This window comes from Aspergillus fumigatus, chromosome 5 (genome assembly GCF_000002655.1).
Source record: "Aspergillus fumigatus Af293 chromosome 5, whole genome shotgun sequence".
In the NCBI taxonomy this organism is placed as follows: Eukaryota; Fungi; Ascomycota; class Eurotiomycetes; order Eurotiales; family Aspergillaceae; genus Aspergillus; species Aspergillus fumigatus.
In genome coordinates, this window is record NC_007198.1 from 2,904,171 (window position 1) to 2,918,976 (window position 14,806).

Here is a 14,806-nt window from a genome sequence, read left to right on the forward strand (position 1 = left end):
CGCGAGCCCTCTATGGTTTTGTTATACTAAGTAGCATGTTAAGCAACTTAGCAAGAATCAAATATAAAGCATACTCAATATTTAAATTAATTCATTGCTTTGAGGAAAGCCAAAGAAGCTGCTGTACAAGATATAAGAGAAGCATTTGTAAAGGCAGTGGGAGAAAGTATATGGCATTACCCCCACTCCCAGCACCTACATAAGATAATTTGGTACTAAATACATCAGCAGGGGGTCAGCCTATGTGGTAGTAATAAAGCTTTAAAATAACAAAAATTGGTGATTACGGTGAAATTGGTGATTACGGTGTAGCTCACCGACAGCAGGAAGCGCTGGGGGTGAGCGAAGTCGCGGATACTGCAAAATATAGCAGACGCATGATATTCTGAGGTGGTCTCTGTTGTCTTGTAATATTAGGTGACGGCGGACAATTAGACGTAAAACCGAACAGTGTATATGCAATGAGGAATAACCTGGGGTATGAATTGACTTCTGCATCTTCAAATTTATCTAGAATCACAAATCCCAAACTCACGAGGACAATGTTCGTTTGCAATCGAGGCGCATCCAATTAATTCGCACTCCTTGGGGGTATCAACAAACAAAGTATCTAACTCAACCCTCCACTAAGCCTGTAAGGCTGCCACGGCCAAGTCAAGTGTTGGCAAAAATAAGGACTACTGGGGTATGGGGGAATATCTATACAAAAGAAAGACAAAGGAAAGGTAAGGAGCGGCAAGAGTATGTACTCATGAACGTATTAAACACTCAATATAGTAGATAGATCCAGAAAATAGGGCATACCGGGCAATTGCTTGACCTTTCTGCGAGCTCATTGATTGACGCTGCTTCGTTGTTTCATTGTGAAGCTCTCAAGGCCCAGGCCTGGACATGACTCAACATGCCTGTCCACAACCCTCATCATGCATGTATTCATGTTCGGATGGGTGTTCTTCGATAGGACTGACTTCCTCGTCCGCAGATATGGGGGACAGTGACTGGATCGACCTTAGCAGAAGGCCCTCGTTTGACTTGGGCCGAATTGTTGGATTCACGACAACGGGCCTCCTGGCAATTTCTGAATGCCAGGTTCCATCTTGCGACGCGCGGACGTTGGAATCCTTCTCTTGATTGTCAAGGACACTGCTGCTTGGTCCTTCAGTGTCATCATGGTCGCTTTCGAATCGAACAAAGTGCTCTTTTTGAGGCATTGCGTCGTCCTTGACCGAGTCCTCGTGCCCTTCTTCGGTGTGGTTATGTGACAAACTGGTGCTGCGATGGATAAGATTGCTCCTCCTCTGGGAAATACGACGCAGAAATTGCCCTGACATCCACGATCCCTCGGAATCAATTGACGCTAGCGACTGTGATAATGGGACATTGTCCGCACCATCCTCTAGACTTTCATCACCCCACGAGCGATGGGGGATCTTGCTCGCGTCCTGGAGGTCAGATTCTGAGCCAGGAATTGGATAGTGAGATTCCACATGCAGATTAAGCGTGTCATTTTCTTTCCCAAATTGATCGGAGGGCTCCTCCGGAATTTCAGGGGATTGAAGGCGCGAATCCGGCGGAGACAAAGGCTCGTCGCCGAAGTGTTCAGTGAATTTGGACTGAGAGCGTTTAATGACGCCAGATCGAAGGAACGGTTTTGGAGGAGAGTACGGCGGGGGCCCCGATGACTGAGTTGGCACTTTGAAAAAAGATTCATGAGATGTATTGGATAATTCTGAAGACTGGTCTTGAAAACGTTCGCGATATCTACGCTTGAGACGAGAGCTGCTGCGTCGAAACAATGAAGCCAAAGCACCACCCCGTGTACTGCTATGGTCGGACAGACGTCTTTCGGATTCAACAGTCCTTGAAACATCCGATGTGGATTCTCGAGCAACGCCATATACCTGGGAGGAAGTGGGACTGCTCAGTCCACGCCTGGATGGAGACGGCGACAGGGTGGTGTGTGACATTCCCATGTCGTGCGACTGGGTAAAACTCGGACGCTCAGCTAACTTGAGTTTTGTAACAGAGCTGTCATCGAGGTTGCCAACGACATGGACACTCTCAAAAGATGTATGGCGACTTCGCTCCTTGGAAGCATCCCGCAACCAGGAGCCAGCGGTGTCGCCAGAAAGAAAAATTTTTGTCTCATCATTCTTGCACATAGTCCCAGTATCATCAGGCGTAGATTCCGCATTCTTCCCGACAATGGCCTGGCCTCGGTTGATAGCTGACGGTCCTTGGGCGTGAGAGTGCTGGCGTTGAGACTCATCTTCCTGCTCCTCTTCCCTCCGCTGGCGTTCTGCGCGACGTTGCAATCTGCGACGTAGCCTTTTTTGTTCTTCAATCCTTTGCTTCTCCTTTCGGCGACGATCTCTCTCAAGCAGCTCACGCAATGCACTTGCATCAAGACTATCAGCCAATGCGTCCACGCGCTGCTTCGAGTACAGTTCCTCTTCCGAAATGGAAAAATTGAGGGCGTTCTCCTTGCGGCCTGGTACCTCGGCTGATTTCTGACTTCTGGCAGCCGAGCTACGCGGCGCTTCCACATATCGAATGATGGGACGAGGGGTCCAGGCAGCTAAACTGTTGACCTTGAAGGTATAAGATTCGGAGCAATCGGATACAGACGAGGCAGCGGAATCGCGCACAGGTAAACTAAGATCAGAGAGATGGCGGTCGGACCGTCGGCTATGAGTTCTAGGAGCTCGTCGTGTCTCGACAGATACTCTCTCACCTGGCAGTGTACCGGGTCGCCAAGGTATGTCAATGGGGCTTGAGGCCATTAGCCGGATCTCTTGCTCCCGTGCAATTTCGTATGCCTTCCGCTTGCTCAGTTTCTTCTTCAGGACCGCGGGGCCCTTATCGTTCTGCTTAGACTTCAAAAGCGAGCCGTTGCGAGAGAGAGAAGATTGCTGGTTGTGATCAGCACCAGGATGAGAGATATACGGCTCTGGAGCTTGGTCTATTTTGGAGGGTAACTTCGGCAGCATCTTGACGGAGTAGGATGGCTCACGGTCAAACGTTGATGGGTATAACGGTTGGACTGCTCCTTGACTGGATTCATCTCGGAAGGAACTCGAGGCATCTTCGATAGGCTGTGAATGGCGGTTTTTTTGACGTTTTGATTGTTTACGATACGGCTTTCTGCTCACCGAGGAGTCGACGAAGGTGGAGCCATTTTCGTAAGACGCTTTCAGATTTGCGGCATCCGGTGCACCTAGCTGGATCGTATGCCGCTTGTTCTTGCGACCAAAAGGCCATATCGCCATGGTGCCGGATCAGCTAAGTCCCTGTTCCCCCGTTGGCGATTCAAAGGTTGGTGGATTTTGTGTGGGATACGGGAATGTTGCATATAAGTGAACTCATTTGGAATCATGGGACGGGGGAGACACGCGATCAACAGGCGAAGGAGATATCGTAGGGACGAGTATTGACAAACGACATCAACTGGCAGGTAAACAAGTCTACATCGGTGGTCGACTGATATTTAGCTTCTCGAGAGTGGCTGTTCGTCACGAGGTAAAATATTGAGACATCCACGAAGGTCGGAAGGGAAAAAATGAGGAAAAATGGATAGTCCGGCGTAAGGAGTCAGGTGCTGTCTCAAATGGAGCAAACGGATTTCAAGTCTATCCGCAGAGGAGAGGAAGCCTTCCTCAAGATGATGTACGAGGAACTTGGAGAGCTATATCAGCGCTGTCGTCACGTCTGTCAGGAGGCAACTTAAACGGGCAAACAGGTGATCCGCCGAATGGAGACGACGCCACATGGAGTTGCAAGGAAGTAAGAAGTTCAAATCAAGGTAGAGTTGTTGAGAGTCAAATCAGATACACAACGACAGAAGGGAAAAGAAACGTCTATCGATAGTTAGTGCTATGTGAGATGGTCTGAAAGAAAAAGAGAAGAGAGAAAAAGGAGGTTCATGGGCTGTATTGCTGGGGAGTGCAGGGTGTGTACTCCGTAAACCGTTATCTACTATTACTACTATGGTAGGAGTCTAATGGTAGTTGGGGGGCCGAGACAAACAAACGACCCTTTTTGTTCGTAGACCCGGAGGATCGACTTAGCTGGTTAGTGGTTACACCAACGGCAGAGGATCACTTGAACCAGAGAAGGAGTTTAGGTATTAAAATTGTTATTATCGGTATGTACCATTAATTTCTGTCGGCATCAGGTGGTGACTGATCCAGGTATTGGTTTCTGTTCTATCTCGATGATGACTGAGATATGCCTACTGAGTTTTGATGCATCTATCCGACTAGGTCCCTTCCTTTTTTTTGGTTTAATTCGTTTTCCTTCTCTGGATTATTGAAGAACTCCAAAGACGTCCAAGTCAATGAGTCAATTACCGTTGGATAAAAGAAGAAAGACAATCATTAAAAATTTCTTCAATGTGGGGAAATCCACTGCCAGAACGACCACATGGACATTGGCATCGACGCCCAAGACCCCATTCTGATTGTGACATTGGGCTTGCTTGGACTAAAAGAGTAATGGTTGGTAAGGTGCCTGCCTTAGGTACCTTTAGTACACCATCAAACTGAGGTAACCGAGGAATTACCTCGTCTGATTTATTATTCTGTAGTAGTGTGATTGAATCTATCGACACTACGGAGTAATCAAAAGGTCATATCACCGCAGATCAAAGTCTATCTACGCTACATCTACAGAGCATTCGATATTAATGTATCAATTCATCTCAGTCAAACCTCCCGTCCTGAACAGGCTGTTTTATAACTTGTAATCTGTATGCGTTGTACCGACTCCACATTGAAGGGACATTTCGAGGTTATTCTTAGAAACAACCTCCAAAGATTGATACATGATGGTTGTTACCTTACTGATTAGGGCCGTAAGAATTGAGGATAACGTGTAAGATACTTGTAATCTCTCAAAATTTCGTTGTTAACATTAAGACTCCGTAGAAGTCAAGGATTAGTTAATATCCTCCGCCAAGGTAAGCACTCAACGCAAAGAGACGCCACATGAAGCTTTGTGCCTCAGATTCACTTGAAAACAGCATTATGACCTTTGGAAAATACAAAATAGCATCTAAATTGCTGATCTCGGTGTAGATCGACTCGTGTTAGGATCCTGGCGTTGATGAAGAGTGTTGTCATGGCCAACTACTCTCTCTGGTTAAGTGTAGAGTGGTATTACTTCCCTTCTACGGAGTATCATCGCGAGGATAAGACAAAGCATCTAATACAGAGTAATTTAGGTACTCGACATAGGCATGATTCGCCTGTATGAGACGAATGACGATCGACAACGTTGCTGAAAGGAATGACGATTGTATCAACGGCCCACAGCGAGGAGTGATTCTTGGCATATCTATCTTCTATTCTGACAGGGAAGTGGCTGCCTCCAGCAAGCCTTCTGGGAAAGGTTTCCTTGTCCTTAGTAGGCTGATCGGCTTCTATGTTGCTCTTCGCAACCAACGAAGGGCTAGCGACGCCAGCTTCAAGTACATCTTCTGAGTAACTAGGCATTCATCAATGTGATACCTCAGTTACATTCAGTTGTGGATCATACAGCAGACGGTGTGAAATACAAATATACAAGCATAACATAAGAGGTGAATTTAGAATCTACTCCGTACGAAGTTACTTCACTGATGTTCTTCGGATTCAATATTATGGATGGATGGAAGCAGCCATCCTGGTCAGTCATAGCCTGGTCCAATAAAGGCCGGAAGTTATTTGCGTAACTTTCTTCGCCATAGATCACCCAGAGAAGTTGGTCATTGGGTTGTTCAAGTCTCAAGGCTAGGTATTTGGCTGGAGTACTCCGTAGACATTTTCGTTCAGATATGACAAATGGCAGCCAATTAGAACAGGGTTTGAATCAGGCCGGTGGAAAATTTTCAGCCACGAAATTGGCACTTAACTTTGTGGCTTAAGATAGTCCAGTCAACAGAGTATGGAGTAAAAATTGGGTTGAGCAGTCTAAAAAAACAAAGTCGCAATTGAAGTAACTAATCATAAATTAATAACAGGGCTTGCTGCAAAGTAAGGTACATGCCATTGTCAGAGCAGGCTGCAGAAAATCTACTCAACTACCTATGTAATTAATGTTCACCTCTACTCGCTTGACGTCTTCAAATTCGTCTGTGTACGGACTTCCGTCTTGGAGACAAGAGCTCCACTTTATGTCAGATTCGAAATTAATATCCCGTAATACGGAGTACCTCGATGGGTTTGCTCAAGGCGGGCCCTTGCAGCTCTGGTCAAGCATCATCAATACCTTCCTGCTCCAGAGGCTCGAAACTCCAGACACTGAAATCACACACAATCCGCCAAAATTGAGATCAAGTGTCTCTAAAAATCATAATAATGTGCGGTCCTAGTAATATTCTTGGCAGAGTACCTCAAAAAGGTACCACAATTCATTTGAACCCTGCCTTCAACTGCCTTCGCTCACCAATTGCAATGTCTCAGAAGCCGTCCAGAACCCATGTGTATCGCCGGGTCTAGACACCTTCTAGCGCCCGATTCTTAAACAAATGAAATGAGTGGAGATGGACTCTATGTTTGTGTTCACTCCTTGGACATCATGAGGGATCATACAGCAACAGCAATTTCATTTTCTGTCTCTTCCGCAAAATTTCCGAGTCAAGTCCTCAGATACGCTCCACCTACCACAGAACTTACAATTAGATATCCAGCCATGATCTTACCGTAGAATCCTTATCGTCGGATGTGCCAGATGTTCAAAGAAATGGAAGACTCAAAAAAGCTTGGGTATTGACGTACGTTCTCCAATCGTCCTGCGACTCCTGACACTCTGTAGGGTAGCAGTAATCTACCTATCATTCGTGCTTGCCAAGTCAGAAAATTCTTGATTGCTACTACCACATCGTAGATGTGGATCTCTTGCCTTCTCAGTTTATTTCGCGAGTTTGTGAATCTATACGGTACACCCCAGCGGTCCGGTATGGCTGTCACCTGTGAGCGCAGTGACGGTACCTTACTCTGTGCCAAGTCCATCCACAATGTAGAGATACATCAAAAATATGTTATTAATTACGAGGACCAAATTTCCTACCTAATGTCTCCAAACTATTTCTCAGATAGTGCCTATCAATGACGGTATACGTGCCGCCTATACTAGACTGCCAGTAAATGAGAAAAGGCCTGCAGCCCAAAACGCCGGCCACCCGCAAACGTCGAGGAAGTTGGATCAAAGCCGAAAGGGACCACGTTTTGGTGCAGAATCTTGCTGAGGTAAATGCTCCAATGGTGTGCGGGCAGTCCTGCAACTTTGCAGTCACGTCGCATCGGGGAACGCAAGAGATGTCTACGTTGTGAAAGAGATGCTGGAAAGTCGGGAAACCGACAACAGGATGCTGGCTGCAGGAATGCATTGTCAGAGCATATGTACACATGCACCAATAGGTTCCTGGCATCGTCTGAATAACCATCTATGATCGAGCCATAATTCAAAGTATCAGAATAAAGATCTCACTTCAGCGACAAGGCCAGCTTGACGCATGTACCTACTCCGTAAATATTGGAAGTAAGTGAGCCTCCCAGGCCGGACAACCTTAAAGCCATGACGCCAGCAGCAAACCATAAGGTACATATACATCACTGACAGCAGGAGACAAAATTGACTGATAACGGCTGCGCTAAGCATCTAAAACAGAATCATGAATCCAGCAACAACCCCACACGTGGCACTTCAAATGCCGTTCAGAAAATTTAAAGGACCGAGAGCCACTTGGGCTTCGATTGACAGGGATATACAACCACGATGACGACACTAGGTAGACAGCTATGATCTCGTAGTATCGACGGATGCACTGCTAGGTGGCCCGCTTCCTCAGTCGATTTGGTTCACGCTCCAAGACACGATACCGACGGCTCACATGGCGACTGATAAGTTTTCGAATTGACCAGGGTTCCTCGGGATACCTTCGACCGCTAGTTGGATTAAACTTGGAAGAGGACTCTCGTTTTCGTTCTGTTTCTGAGTAGTCCACTTGTTGTGGGAGACGGAACGGAGTTGTCAACGACTCAGCGCTCATGGTTTGTCAGGACTGCTCGGCTGCACTTAGTGGGCTTGTGGTTCAAGGGTAGGTGCTCTTTAGAATGTACACCGAGCGAACGGTCGGACTTCAGTATCCTTGAAAACCGTTGGTTTGAGATCTTGCAGACTGACGGAGCTTGTCTGTAGCTGCGTGAGCTCTGTTGGGATTATTTTGGTTCGCTTGACATAACAGAACGGGGTGTTACTCGACAATACCTTATATTGCCGACAGTTAAGACAAGCGTCTGCAAATGACGCGTCCATGGGCGATATTGAGAAAGCTAAGCACCAGTGGGACACTCAAATTAATTGATTTCATTCAAACTCTCGTTACAGATAACTACCACACTGACGCCCTGCCCTAGTGAGTTGATGAGGATGATTCTATCACCTAAGTGCTCGAGGCTCCAACTGTAAGTCAAAATCTATTACGATAGGATTTTCGGAATCCAACTTCAATTTCTGAACGATTCGCTTTGACTTTTGACGAGGAAGCAAACCCGTCATGTCGAGTCGGGGACATCGGAGTCGCGACTGTGTGGAGGGGTGACGGAGGGAAAGATCAATACCACAACCAATAAGAGGCTCAAAAAGGTTTCACCCTAGCACGAAAAAGGCTTTTGATGGGCACGTGCTCGCTCCACCAAGCGGGGCAATAGACCCTCTGTCACAGTTTCTACTTTCTAGAAGGATAAATCTTCCCTGGCGCTGACAGTCAAGTGACACTCATCAAGGCTTGGGTGTCAGAAGACACTGGGGGATTGAGTAAACCGTTTAGATTGGCCCGAGGTCTTCAGACCTCTGCGATCTAAACAGCGCAAAGCCTCAGGCTTCGACAATTTGTCAGGATGGTTGATCACGGCACTACTTAGGGCAGTTTGACTATACAGATGCCAGATTGGGTGGCAAAAGCCCCGCCAATCAATGCGATTGGCTATCTGCACAATCCCGATGTGATATGGGTTAAGAAGACAAAATCATCAGTAGTGTGACCTGGCTCAAAAGACCAGTCAATAAGATGTTAGTATCCATCCATGTTGGCTTCCAATCAACTCATACTCATTACTTCACCGCATCACTCTTGTTGGCGTCTACTCACATCGCTCAATGGGATCAATGGAAGCATGGCTTCGACTTGGGGACTAGATAGAGCATATCAGAGGAGGCGTGACTGTCAGGCTACACTCGCCCAGGCTGAGATTTCTACATACATAAGTAGGCGCCACTCTGCGGCAGATCATTGCATCATATTCGTTCAACCCAAATAAATATCCCTAGTCAACTCATCTTCCCAATTGGGCACAGTCGACCCTGTAAGGACTGTGGACAGTTGGTACTGTAGCCCGACTAGATGCGAGCCCTTCTCACAATAGATAGTCAGCCACAGTAGTTACCCAGGCGTCATTATTTATTGCTTTCACAACACTTCAAAGACCCGATAACTCCACCTGGCTATTCACTTCCGAAAATCCTGCAGGGATTTCCTTTTTGTTCCGAAGAAAACGGATCGCTGCCTGTACTACTAATTGGCTCACTTTGGGTCTAGACTCCTGAAAGTTGTACGTGACTCGCATATAAGTGCAAAGACAACTCCATTCCACCCATTTCTGATCCAACTCCTTAACCTCGATGTACAGGCCTTATCATTGACTTCCAGTCTGACTCTGCATAACCTACATTGAACCATGGCTTTCCTGTGGCTATTCGTAGCGTTCGGTTACCTCCTACTCTATGCCTTTGCCTCGCTACAAGCGCTTCCCGTACAGACGACACAGCTCAACCGCATTGTGGGCTGAAATACCGGCCAAATCTCGCGAGGTATAATGAATTTAAGTATATGACGACCAATTCTGGCAACTTTCTTCAAACCCTGGTTATAAAAGCAGCCTCTTTACTTGTCTTCGCCATCCAACTGAGCAAATTCGAGGAGGTATACCCTTGGCACCATGCCACTGCCGGTCGTTCACAGTGAGATCGCACAGAGATCATAATGGCGTCGAGGAGCATCCACATCTACAGCACTCCGTTGAGAACTTGTGATAGAGAGGATGTTGTTGGTGAATCGCACAACTCGCTCGACACTCGTTTATGAGAATATGTATATATGACTTGATGATTATATGAGCTTACGAAAGAATTTGATGGCCGTGATGACGGTTGTGTTGTAGGGATGCCACCTTTGTTTCTAGGGCAGATGGAGTTCTCGGAGTCTGTTGCGATGGAATGTGACGGCTCATAACAGGTAGTATGGCTGATATGAGATCTCATGTTTCGGAGCTCGAGAGAACTTTGCAAGGATCCCATCCATGGCTTTTTGTTATAATTGATCTTTCCGGTCTTCCAAAGCATTGCCATCTGCGTTGTTTTGGCATAGAAGGTCCTGAGAGCAATGGTATGGGGTCTGCTTGATAGATTATAGTGACTACCGCTTGCCTCCCTACCTTAGTCGGTCGACCTTCACAGATTGAACCATGCAGGCAACAGGGGTCATGCTCTGATGCTTTACATACAGGCCAAATCACCGCGGGCCAGCGTACAGTGGACCTGCCAACAATATCGCAGAATATTTCCATGCGCTCTTTCTAGTGGATCAGTTGAGTTCTATTGAGAGATTTGTACGCTGCAAAAACTTTTCGTCCCAGCCGCATAAACGCCTCGCGCCTCTAACGATCATCATTTCCAAGATGGGTAATAGAGCGAAACAAAATTAAAACCATATCTTAATCAGTTCTTCGCTAACCGCGCTCGGTGTTAACACGCCGCTATCCGTGATCAAGGCGGAAATCAGATGCGGCGGTGTGAAGTCGACCACATCAGAACGGCCCCCGCCTTTCGAGCCCGGATTCGCCTCCAGAGAGTCAACTTCTGTTGTTTTCTGTGATTCGGCCGATTGTTGCTTGGCTTCATCTGCGATATCTTCCTCCGTCTTGAAGTTGATAACATGTTGCTCGATAGGAAGGTCATACTGTCCAAGAGGGTAAGATCGGACAAACTTGTGGCTCTCGGCAACCACGTAGAAGGGTTTTCCCATTGCCTTTGCAAGAAGACCAATCTGATATGTTCCCATCCGCGAGACAATTCCTCCATTCTCGACCACACCTTCGGCACCTACAATCACCATGTCGGCTTTGCCAAGAGAGTATGCCACTGCCGACTCAGAAATTGTGGCCACAGGTACACCCTTGGCCCTGAGCGCGCGTACTGTCTCCATACCCTCTGGCTCGGCACGAGTGTTCTCCACATCTCCATTGGCCGACGAAAGGACGTAGATGACACGGAAACGGACAGCAGAGGGCCCGCCCTTCTCGTCGGCTGCCTTCTGTAACAAAGAAGCGACGACTCTCGATCCACCGTTTGTAAGAACTGTACATCCGTCCCGAATAAACCCTCTACCGAACGCAGCAATTTTGTCTCGACTTTCCTTGGCTCGCCGAATGAATAACCGACCGTTGGACAATAGATGCGCCCTGATCGCGTTGAAGTCTCCCGCCGGTCCCAGCTGTCCAGGCCTTTGTAGAGTCGTAATCAGATATCTTTGGAATAGATCGGTTCCGGCCGAAAGACCGATAGGGTTAGGGATCGACTTCTTCAAGTGTGCGGTGGATTTCTCCAGCAGATCGAGAGTCTCTGATATCGTGGATGAGGGCGAGTGGGTGAGCAGTAGGACCAAAGCCTCAATAGCGGCGATGGGCATGGTCAGGTCTGGATCAGAGCGTAATAATTCATTGTATGTTGCGACAATGCTGCCAGCCAGAGGTCAATTATTAGAATATCTCGACTCCTGTGCAAGATGCTTACTCGAACGGTTTCGATGGTTCTGACATGGCTGGTGCGCTGGTCGCCATAGCGCTTTCCCTTGCTGGCAGCCGATATATATTGGTCAGGCACAGACAGAGCTGTCTTCGATTTGCGCAGCGTCTTTCATGAAATCTACAGTCCACTGAGCTGGAAAGAGTCATTAAAAGAGACGCGGAGTGGATGTTTGCAGTGTTTGCACAATTTGCCCCTCACAACTGGCCCTAGTCCGCTTCCGGTTGCCATGTGAGTGCGTTGCAGTAAACAGTCATCACAACATTAAAGCCCGACAGACAGGCAACTCACCGCATCGTCTGTTCCGTCCATTTCATTCTGCTTGCTTGAGTGTCCACATTCAAAGGGAATTTGTGACGGAATGGCATATAATCATCGAATGAGCCAACAGTTTCATGGCACCCAGCAACATCACAATCGGGGTCGCAAGAAAGAAGATGAAAATGATGCGTTGATGCGCCTGGTTAGTATAAACCAGTCTTGCGTTGATCATACAAGATGCTGACTGTGCTATAGCCTGATAAGGAAATCGCAGGTTGCATCAACGATATCGGGATTCCTTTCACAGCTGCCGACTTGATCAAGCCGAATCCTCAACAGATCCAGATGGTGTTCGAATGGTTCGCAGAGCTTCTCATGAATACGACCAAGGAGACAGTAGAGCCAGCAATGCGCGCCGCAGCAGAAGATATATGCGGTGACTATCCCGACATTGTCCCATTAGAGACTCGCAATCTCATGGGTTTCTTCATCAGCCTGCGAAGGCTGATGATGGAGGTATGTCGAATGAGTGTGTGATGATCGCATGGCAGAGATACTAACTCATTTTCTTATTGTCAAATAGTGTGGTGTAAATGACTTCACTTTCACAGATCTGACCAAGCCTACGCATGATCGACTGGTCAAAATATTCTCCTATCTCATCAACTTTGTCAGATTCCGGGAGTCGCAGACCCAAGTCATTGATGAGCATTTCAACAAAACAGAAAAGACAAAGGCACGCATCGATACACTGTTTATGGAAAATCAAGAGATGGAGCAACGTCTTGAAGAGATGCGCCGGAGTTTGAAAGCCAATGAAGCACAAGTTAAGGAAAAGGTCAGAAGAAACGACGAGCTGAAAGCGCGACTTCTGGAATTGCGGCGAAATCAGGAAAGGATTGCTGAGACCCTTGAGCGGGTCAAGGCGGATAAAGCTCGACGACAAGCACAATTGGAAGAGAAGACAGAGAGAAGCGTACGCACCAGACAGGAAGTCGAAAAGCTCCGCCCCTATGCGATGCAGAGTCCGGTGTCGCTACAGTCTGCCTTGACCGAGCTCTCTGAAAACCTGCTTCGAGAGAAGGCTCAAATCGATGCCATGGAGAAAAGAGCAAGAGCACTGCAGACCTCTTCTGACACATTTACCGTCGTTGGAAATGACGTCCAGGCCTGCATCAAGCTGCTCGAAGATATATCTGTTGAACTACAAAAGGAGGAAGAGGAAGAATCGCGAGCGTCAAGAAACAAAGAAGCTATCTCCGAGAGGGGGAACAACGTCAGGGAGGTGGAGCAGACCGAGAAACTGCTGCAGCGGCAGCTCGCGCGGTGGAACGAAAGGATTGAAGCCCTCCGAAAGAATGCCCAAGAAAAAGCAGAGGTCGCTCAAGCCCGGATGGATGAGCTTCGCGATGTCCAGAAGAAGCTTCGTGAAGAGCGAGCGGAGAAGCAGCGTGATATGGAGAGACGACGAATTAGGATTGAGCAGACCGAGAAAAAGGTAAGACTCCGTGCCCGGCAGCATGTGGTTCTCTTATGCTAACGGTCATCTAGATGGCCGACCTTAAGGAAAATATTGAAAACGAGATTCAAAGTGCCCATGAGGAATACTTGAAGCTGGAATCGCATATCAAGCTGTACATTACCGAAATGGAGAAGTGTCTTTGAGTCGCAAGGTCTGGGGTTTATGGTACAGGAGTTAAGGCTTGGTTCTAGGATACCCCGTGGGTTGAGGCTTATGCTTTGGGATCAAGGTCCATGCGTTCTTATTGGAGTTTTGTTCTTTCAGCTCGTGTATATGGGCGTTGTATTTTTCGGTTGTCTAGCTATCCAGAGGTTCTGCGATCGTGCGATTGCTGTCATCGAACTCAAACCATCGCTGAATAATTCGCTTCACAGGCACGCTTCGACCACTCCAGATACCTTCTCCTTCTTTCCTTCGAGTAGCGCCATTGAGTAACGGTACTTCTACATACCACAAAGCCTCACCGCATTCGATGTCAACAGACTCTGGGACACCTCCACATTCACAGAGGACCAAGTCCATGGCTTCTTTGTTGCACATTTCCACTGCATTTGCGAGTGTCCGCGACAATCCCTGGGCGGAAAACTCCGAACTTGGGAGATGCAGTGCTATAGGATTCAGCACGGCCATTAAAGGCCGCGTACTTTTGTGACGATGACTGGTCGGTGTCTCGTCTAAGCGAGCGGGGGAGGATAGCACGGAGATAAAAGCACGGAAATGCTCCAGAGTTGGGCAGAAAGCAAGTTGGATCCCGCTTGATCTAGAGAGCATCCTGAGAGACTTTGTAAGCAGCGCGGGTTTCTCGCCTGTGCCTCGAGCATGACTCGAGACATCCTCGTAGAGTTGTTCTAGAAATGTTTCTCTCGTTGAGCATATGACTAGCATGGTCGTATCCGCAACATTGTTGAGAAGATGTTGCAGGAAATCCGTCACTCGATCACAGAAATATATGCGACGACTTGGCTTCATCGCGACGCACAAGGTAATCAAGCAGTCACAAGTATTAAGTCAAACATTGTCAAGAACCCCTAGTAACAAGTCCTATCCAGCCATGTCTATTATAACTCTTCGTTTCAGTCGTGCGGCCTTCGTGGTAGAGATAGAATTGAGATGATCTTGGATGGCGGGGAGTAGCTTTCGCTTGCATCACCCGTAGGCCTGTGTTGATAGCCAAGTCACCCG

General features: G+C 47.5%; 4 protein-coding genes across 4 annotated transcripts; 1 reads left to right on the forward strand and 3 right to left on the reverse strand.

Annotated features, from left to right (window-relative positions):
* Nucleotides 1-315: 315 nt before the first annotated feature.
* AFUA_5G11330 (uncharacterized protein) lies at nt 316-3,968 on the reverse strand. The gene has a single exon (XM_748423.2). The coding sequence runs from the start codon at nt 3,267-3,269 to the stop codon at nt 897-899; it is 2,373 nt and encodes a 790-aa protein (XP_753516.1). The 5' UTR covers nt 3,270-3,968; the 3' UTR covers nt 316-896.
* A 5,612-nt stretch (nt 3,969-9,580) lies between these two features.
* Nucleotides 9,581-11,990, reverse strand: AFUA_5G11340 (translation initiation factor eIF2B subunit alpha; the record flags this gene model as incomplete). The annotated part of the gene is made up of 2 exons (XM_748422.3): nt 9,581-11,774; nt 11,830-11,990. 2 exons carry the CDS (start codon nt 11,988-11,990, stop codon nt 10,739-10,741), a joined length of 1,197 nt encoding a protein of 398 aa, XP_753515.3. The 3' UTR covers nt 9,581-10,738.
* Nucleotides 11,991-11,999: 9 nt separating this feature from the next.
* nuf2 (kinetochore-associated Ndc80 complex subunit NUF2) lies at nt 12,000-13,767 on the forward strand (the record flags this gene model as incomplete). Its single annotated transcript, XM_748421.3, has 4 exons — nt 12,000-12,304; nt 12,358-12,618; nt 12,686-13,600; nt 13,654-13,767. The coding sequence occupies exons 1-4, from the start codon at nt 12,203-12,205 to the stop codon at nt 13,765-13,767; spliced, it is 1,392 nt and encodes a 463-aa protein (XP_753514.2). The 5' UTR covers nt 12,000-12,202.
* A 154-nt stretch (nt 13,768-13,921) lies between these two features.
* Nucleotides 13,922-14,593, reverse strand: AFUA_5G11355 (uncharacterized protein; the record flags this gene model as incomplete). The annotated part of the gene is made up of 1 exon (XM_001481460.1): nt 13,922-14,593. The coding sequence occupies one exon, from the start codon at nt 14,591-14,593 to the stop codon at nt 13,922-13,924; it is 672 nt and encodes a 223-aa protein (XP_001481510.1).
* Nucleotides 14,594-14,806: the final 213 nt, after the last annotated feature.